Source organism: Astyanax mexicanus, chromosome 1 (genome assembly GCF_023375975.1).
Source record: "Astyanax mexicanus isolate ESR-SI-001 chromosome 1, AstMex3_surface, whole genome shotgun sequence".
In the NCBI taxonomy this organism is placed as follows: Eukaryota; Metazoa; Chordata; class Actinopteri; order Characiformes; family Acestrorhamphidae; genus Astyanax; species Astyanax mexicanus.
In genome coordinates, this window is record NC_064408.1 from 39,784,637 (window position 1) to 39,793,032 (window position 8,396).

At 36.2% G+C, this 8,396-nt stretch overlaps 1 protein-coding gene across 3 annotated transcripts in view; it reads right to left on the reverse strand.

Annotated features, from left to right (window-relative positions):
- LOC103034748 (adenylate cyclase type 3) overlaps positions 1-5,829 on the reverse strand; it is a 35,329-nt gene extending 29,500 nt beyond the window's left edge. Inside the window, exons 1-4 of one of the 3 annotated variants that reach the window (XM_022685329.2) lie at positions 5,686-5,829; positions 4,357-4,498; positions 2,576-4,090; positions 1,377-1,526 (exon numbers count right to left, since the gene is read on the reverse strand). In XM_022685329.2, coding sequence (XP_022541050.2) covers positions 1,377-1,526; positions 2,576-3,193 — 768 coding nt within the window. In that variant the 5' untranslated portion in view covers positions 3,194-4,090; positions 4,357-4,498; positions 5,686-5,829. The remainder of the gene's footprint in view (positions 1-1,376; positions 1,527-2,575; positions 4,091-4,356; positions 4,499-5,685) is intronic. The other 2 variants (XM_022685336.2, XM_022685326.2) reach the window with 2 other exon arrangements.
- Between the last annotated feature and the right edge of the window lie 2,567 nt (positions 5,830-8,396).

Consider the following 8,396-nt stretch of genomic DNA (forward strand, 5'->3'; position numbering starts at 1 on the left):
TGTGTGTGTGTCTGTGTATGTGTGAGTGACACCAGCATGCTAAATGCTTTGCACCAACTAATCAGACTGTTTGTGCCTAATTAAGAACAATATAATATTATATATACATAACCAGTCCAAACAAAGGTTAGGACACACCTTTTCGATCATTGTTTTTTTTTTACTACATTGTAAATGAATACTGAAATCATTTAGACTATGAACGAACACACAAGGAATCATGGGGTAACTTAAAAGTGTTAAACAAACCAAAGTACTCTGTGAGGGCTTTAGATGGGTTCTTATTTAGGGTACTTTTGATTTCTGAGGCTGGTAACTCTGATGAACTTATCCTGCATAACAGAGGTGACTCCACTTGATTATAAATTCAAAGTTTGAACTTTTCTTTCGGATTGACTGACATTCATTTCTGAAAGTAATAATTGCAATAATAAAACTCTTGCAATAATATGTATTAGAACTTTACTCAAATAGGGCCATTCACTGTATACCAACTCTATTGCTTCACAACACAACACAGGGGGGCCTCTGACTGATTTGAACGCTGCCAATGTTCATTGCAATCTTGCCAACGCATGAGTGTACCATGCCATTAACTAGAGATGAGATTGTTCAATTAGCTATGTGTCATTTTGATATTTAGTCACTCATTTAAGTCAATAATGTGAGAAAAAAGAGATCAGCTGTTTATTGGTATCAAATACACAATAGCACAAATATAAAATCAGTCACTAAACAATTATTTATCCAATCCTGCCAAAAGCTGGTCATATCAAACAGAATTATCCAAATGTACAAACTATTTTTTATATTGTATTTGACTCAAACTCAAATATCTATAAATGTGTAAAATTACCTTCCTCTTCAGAGAAGCAGGATGAATAGTTAAGTGGATACCATCACTCAGATACCATCTATCACTAAGCTCAATAAAGTGATTATCAGCTAGGCTAGGTTATTAGACACCACTAACAACACTGAGCACCACATTTCAGTTTTACACTTGTTAGAGAAGGGTAGCGTTTTTAAATCTGGTTGATTCTAAAAAAAACTTTGCATCTTAAGAGAGTAGCATACAGCCCCACTCTCAATCAAAATCGGCAATCAGCCAATTGTACTGTAAGATGATCAGCAGTAGGTATTGGCCCCAAAACTCCTAATCAGTCAGTCTGTAGTCTTTATATGCATAAACTCAATAACATTACTAAAATACTAATGACCTGCATTCCATATATATGTACCCTGAGAGATGACATAAAATCAGGACTGCAAATGACAGGACTATGATGTCTTGTCAGCAATGTATGTGTGTGTGTGTGTGTGTGTGTGTGTGTGTGTGTGTGTGTGTGTGTGTGCGTGTATGTGTTTTTTTTTACCTGTTGCGTGCTCTGCTCATCGAGTGTCAGACTGACCTCCAGTGACTGTTTTGCCTCCAGAAAGGCTGTGCGGTATTTGCGATCAGCCATGAAATATGACATCACGCCCACAACCATCGCACCAAAATACAGCATCATATTTGCAACAAGCTGGAGACACACACACACACAATAAAGTAAAAACTTTAATTAACCTTAAAATGAAATTGAAATGCAGACACATGGTACTAATCCAGTCAGTTATACTTTTGAAATTGAAATAAGAATATCAGAGAAAAACTTGTATGTTTTCTATTAGCAGTATGTTATTTTTTTTGCTACTGCTATCAAATAAGGCTCCTTTATAAAGGGTTTATTTTTAGATTAAAAAGGTACATTTATTAAATTTGAGGTATGAGAGTGTAAGCAAATGTGGAATCAATGAATAACAAATGAATAAGCATTAACATACTCCTTTCTAAACTATTTAGAAACCTGTTATAAAGGAAGCTTATTTTAAAGTGGTAAAGTGTTGTGTTATAATATAAAAACACTAAGAATTATTTTTTTACTATGGATAAAAAACGGTCAGGTAAAAGGGACCTTCCAGGTTAAAGGGACAGTCCGTAGGATTTTGGTGAGAATGTGTATTTGCACCAGGCTTCCTAAAATGTACTTTTAAAATGAAAATTGTTGTGTGAGAGAGAAAAAGTTGTACATTTAGTTCATTTATTATTCAGTGTTGATTTAATAGTTTTTCTGTTATGGTTTGTTGGACCTGGTAACCATGCTCAGAGCTAGACCCACACACACAGGGAGTAGGAGAAAGAGTGTTAGCTTGCTGTTGTTAATGGCACTTTCTCATATCTCACCAGCTCTATCTTCAGTTCTAATACTGCTTTTTGCTGGGTTACGATGAGTGAATAAACATATGAAGAGTGAGTTTGCTGTTCTGATATCTCCAAGTTTGCAGTAGCGCTTGTGTCAGCAACATTAGCAGCAGTGTTTTGGCTCAGGAAACCAGCAAAACGTTTATAGCCATAAAAAGGTCCTGGGACCTACCAAACAACCTGTTTTTAGAATGAATTATGTGACTTTGGAGAAATGGTAACAAAAGCACAATTATGCCATGTATTATAATATTTTCCCTCTTCATAGGAAAAAAAGTTAATACCTGCTTTAAGCATTGTCCAGTTTTTGTCCAGTGATTGTGTATTTACCTGTCTGATCAGTATTTCTAGGTTTTCCAGCCGCCGTTGCGCCACCACAATCCCCAGCAACACCGTGTGCGTCCAGCACGACAGCGCAGCAAGTAGAACCACATGCGACAGTGGAAGCGGCAGTGTCAGTAGGAAGGAAAACGTGAAAAACGTCTGCCAGCCCACTGCGTCCCCGGGTTCATAAACACCTGCAAAGTTAAAGCCCAGGTAGCACAGCACCTGAACTGTGATCAGCAGCCATGCAGCGTATGGTACGACTTTACGAACCACCTTGTCCGGCAGTTTACGTAACCGCAAGAGGATGTAGACTGCTACGCTCACAGCTAGCCCGATTATCGCCGCTAACAGCGTGGCTAGCTTATCAGGGGAATAAAGCACTGCGGCCATGATGATGACGTAGCAGTTGAACAGCATAGCGGAAACTAGCAGTGCTAGCAGTGTCTCTTGCCGTTGCCGCAGGAAATAGGCCTGATAGACTCTCTCGAGGGAGGCCGGGGTAAAGGTGAGGCGGAGGAATGATGGGAGGAATGAGAAACCTCCTGAACTTCTGTACGTTCCATGTGCTCCTCCTGTTGCCGGATCTGGGACGGTTACCGAAAAGTCTGGTTGATGGGACATCTTTAGCTTTGGGGTTTTTGATGCATTTACTTGTTCAGGAAATTGTTCGGTTCTGTTGACTTGCTAAGTCGTGATTACAGGAAAACTCCTGAGTTATCCTAACAAAGTTCTCTGTGTTTATGTATGCATGTTCAGTCAGAAACCTGATCATAAGCAAACCAGTTAAACTGATCTATGTTTTTCTTACAGTTTCCTGTTGTAAATATGTAAGCTTTGTGCTCTACTGCTCCATATTGAGAAACATGATTAACTAATTAGCTTATCTCTTGTATTTAGCTGTTTTCCTGTTGTAATTAAGAAGTTTTTGCCTTTCAGCACTTCCTAGATATAGTGCTAATGAGTAGGTAACTAGCTAATGTGAAATAAATTGTTGTTTCTAGCATTTTCATGTTGTAGTTACAAAGTATTAACTTTCAAGAGCTTTTAAAAAATATTATTAGCCAGATAGCTAGCCTGATGTATTTTTGTCGTAATTGCAAACTATTTAGGTTCTAATACTTTTTTTATTTGAACACTAGATTAGCTAACTAGTGACTAATAAAACATCCATCATTAGCTTTAACTTCTCAACAGCTTGTACTTCAGGAACGTCTACTAACTATCAAGTTCTCAGTGTAGCTAATACTGTACTTTAAAAAGTGCTAAACGTTTTTAAGTGATATGACATAAAAGACTCTCGTTCATTTACTGCCAAAGCAAAAGAGACAGATTTTTAAAAAGTGCCCAGGAAAGCCTCTCGTGCCTCTATGTTTTAGTCATGGAGAAAGTCAGCATCTCTAGGGTTTTGGGGTCACTCCTCCGAGGTGAGCCTTAATGCTTCAGACCTGCACGGTCCCTCGTGCGTCGTTTCCAAGGAAAGTCCACATCCATCTGCACAACATGAGACAAAACTGTGATCTGTAAAAACAAAAAGATGGACGCTAATAAAAATACAGATCCTTAAAGAGAAATTTTACATATTTTTCTCTGTGTAAATAAATGCCGTAACTAAATATTGAGTTTGGTGTGAAACACAACCCTAGACAAGTTACAGAGTCAGGTTTGTTTATACAAACCTAGGTAAATGAAATGAAATTAATGAAACCAAATGTTTGAACCTCTAAAATTGCTTACAAAAAGTTATCACACTAGTTATGAATTCAATGCTTTGGATTCCTACACACTTTGAGGGTTTGTTCCCTGGGTTTACCACACTGCCACTCCATTGTTGTCATAATGCTGCAACCAAGGTAACACGGAGAAGGTTGCCCACCGCTCCTGGCATATGTGTTCCCTATGCCACTGTATGTGTGTATGTGTGGAGCACTGTAAAAAATCCAAATTAACGAATTTTAAATGTTTTTTTGTTAAATGAGTAAAAGGCTTTAACAAACATCTGAGCAACAATACATGCTAAGCATTTGGGACAATTGTGTATTTTTGTTGTGAAATATTTTTTTAAACTGTTCACTGCATGAATAGGTTAAAAGCAAATTTCTGCCTGTGTCTAACACAAACACGGTATGTGGTTGTGTAAAATAGTTCCACTATTATGTGTATACAAAGAAACCTTTAACTTCATTTTGGCATTTTCACTTTTTTCACCTCAATCTTACAGATGATCATTAAATTGTGTTAACACAATGAATGAATTAAAAGAAATGCACCATAATTACTTGTATTACAAAGACAACATACAGTACTAGTCAAAAGTTTGGATGAGCCATAAATTTAGAGGTTCTTCATTCATTTAAAATTTTCTGCATTGTAGATGTGAAATTATTTAGTAAACAAAAGTGTTACACAATTTTATATTTTAGGTTCTTCAAAGTAGCACCTCTTGCTTAGATGACAGATTTGCACATCTTGGCTGGATTTTCTCAGTCAGTTTTATGAGGTTAAGTCAACTGAAATGACTTGAGTTAATTACTGGAATTTCTTGTCTCCTAATGTATTTAAGAGAATCAGTTGTAAAGTTGTGAAAAGGGTAGAGTTGGTGTACAGTGAATAGCTCTATTTGAATAATGTTCTAATCCATATTATGGCAAGAACTACTCAACCAAGTAAAGAAAAAAAATGACTTTAAGAAATGAAGGTCAGTCAATTTGTGTTTTTAATTTTTTACCAGCCTCAGAAACCGCAAATTAACAGCACCCCAGATAAAACACTTTTAAATTTATTATGTGTTCCTACATATTCCGGATGATTTCAGCATTAATTAACAATGTTGGGGGGATTTCTTTTTTACTTTTTTACTTTTTTACCATGTTTCTCTTTTCGTCATCATATGAATTTGGCAGTTGTTTTTAACATAATTTCAGTTTGACTGAAATAGAAATGCTCCATTTTTTTAAACACAATTTTTACATTGGTTTTATACACATCTTTAAATGTAAATGTTAATGATCTGTGATTAAACAGAATCATTGAAGCATCATTATATGTTTTTACTAATGAGTAAAAAAAAAAATCTCAGAAGAGCAGAGAGAAAAAAGTTGAAAGCAAATACTCACCTCTATATGTGTTCACTCCAAATCCATCTTCCATGTCTTTTTATGAATTATGTTTTGTTCATTAATCCAGACCCGGAATGTTGTGCTGCTTTGCAGCTCAAAATGTACATCTAATAAGAATAAGCTAATCTCTCTCTCTCTCTCTCTCTCTCTCTCTCTCTCTCTCTCTCTCTCTCTCTCTCTCTCTCTCTCTCTCTCTCTCTCAGGCATGTCCAGAGACAGTGTTGCTAGAGCAGCTGTATCCAAACTAAACTGAACGTCACGTTGCCAGTGTGTTCCCTCTGGAGAGTCCCAGAAACCCGAGAGAGCAGCAGTGATGAGCTCAAATCTTTCTTTATGTCCTCCGCAGGGGTGTGTGCTTATGATGGGTTTGTAGTTTACTAAACTTCCTCTTAGGCACTAGTGGGGACAGTATCTCCTAACCTGTTCTAAGTTCAGTCTGTTGTCTTAGATCAGATCCTGGAGCTGCTCTATATTTGAAGCATTTGGCCTTTTATTTTAGATACAAATTATCCAAATCAAGAAGGTTAAAATCTAACACACTTGCAGTTCATGTGCGGCTTTATTATACACAATTGTACTTTTTTGTCTTTACTGATTTCTTCTTTAAGACTGATACAGTTAGCTGCTTGGAATTGTACTTTATATTTCTTCATATTCTTTATTTAGGTAGTTTTTATAAATTTCATTTTTCCATAGATGCTGTAAACTGCACTCTAGAGCTCCGCTCTGAGTGAACACATGAGGGCGCTGCTCTTCATTGCTGGTTCTCAAACTCCCTATATTAAAGAATAGCGAATCTATTTTATTAAAAAAGCTCTGATATAGTTGCTATCAGTATATTTGTGTATATACATTCACAATAAAAAATATTGAGCTCAGCTGTTATTTTGAGAGATTATTCATCTGTTTATGCGTTATCATATTTATTGCTACTATTAATTCCTTACCTTCCCTTTTTTTATTCAAGTACTATATTATACAAGCACTACTTTGTTCTGCACTGCTGTTGGAGTTTTTAAACACCTCAGTGCCAAACAAATACCCAGCCAACAGCGGAAGCTTGCTTGTCCTCAGGAAGTACTAAAGGATGGCCATTCCAAATTGTGCAGCATCAGATGAGCTTTTGTTTCTGACTTTACATGTACAGTACCATGAAAAAGTACCGTATTTTTCGCACTAAAAGGCACACTAAAATCCTTAATTATGATTTTTTTTTTTTTTATCATCAGTGCACCTTTTATGTATGAATTTTACCAGTCAGGTATTCATGAGCAGTAAAGCCACTCCACTGAAGTACAGCATTATAAAGGAGTTTCAGTTTAGTTCTCCAGCAGTATTAGCATTAGCCTCTAACCGTGCTAAGCTTTCACTGTTCAGAGGTGAGTTTTATCAGCCTGTAGCCTGCTGCTAACCCTGCTAGAACTGCTGGAGCAGCATTAGCATTACACGCTAAGCCCTAGCTGTTCAGAAGTGAGTATATCAGACTGTAGCCTGCATGTTTACCATGTTAACATAAACTATGTGGGCCGAAACGCTAGCTAATATCTCCCTGGCTTAACGGAACATTTAGGGTTCCTCAATGTAGCGCTGTCTAAGCTTACTGTAAATAAACAGAAGTGCTTTACTCTTTTACTATTTACTAGCCTGTGTAGATTCACATCCAGCGCTCGTTTGACTCTTAAGCTAAGACATTTATTGATAGTGCGCCTTATAATCCAGTGCATATTTGCCATATTTACAGATTTCTTTTGTTTTTGATTATTTTTGTCATGCTTACATTTTCCAGATTATCAACACAAACTTTAATATCAGAAAACAATTACTTTAAAAATTAATTTAAAATAAAATTAATTTAATTTATTATGGCAAAAAAAGCATAGCCCTATGTGAAAAATTCCTCCACAGATATGCTATGTGAAAGAGGCAAATGCTTGATTGTGATTGTTGCTGAAAAGAGTGATACAACCACCGATTATTAGATTTAGGAGCAAAAACGTTTTCACACAGACAGATTTTTCTCTTAATAAATGAAACATATACAAACTACTTTTATACTTATTCAGGTTATATTTGTCTGATATTAAAATGTAAAGTAAAAAAAAAATCTCAGCACTGTACAAGGTGGAGCAGCTACAGTTGCTACAGCTAGGAGTGTCTAATAGAGTGGACAGTGAGTGGACACAGTGTTTAAAAACTCCAGCAGCACTGCTGCGTCTGTTCCACTTGTACCAACACAAACCACCTTCATGCCATGTGTCACTGCAGCGCTTGGAATGTCCCACAACCCAAATAATACCTGCTCTATAATATAAATGATTTAAAATAGCATGAAATAAAAATGTTTTATAACTAACTCATTATAAGGTTATTTTCCCCGTTGTGTGAAGCTTTTGTTATGGAAATCATTTCACAATGATTGTTTCTAAACAATGACTAATTTTATAAAAAAAATAATGACTCTAAATTGTGACACAAGTGTCATAATGACTTGTTTCTACATATTCTCTAAATATGAATTATTTTGTACAAAAAAAGCATTCATGTGCTGCACATTCTGTCTGAGCCTGACCCAGGCCGCATCCCAGCCTAATTTAAACCCAACAATTTTTTTTTGTAAGTAGAGCGTTAAGGCTGACATTTTTAACTACAATTCTGAGTTGCAGGTGGCTGTATTTTCTTTTTTTTCTTGTTTGCAAAATTCTCCTTTA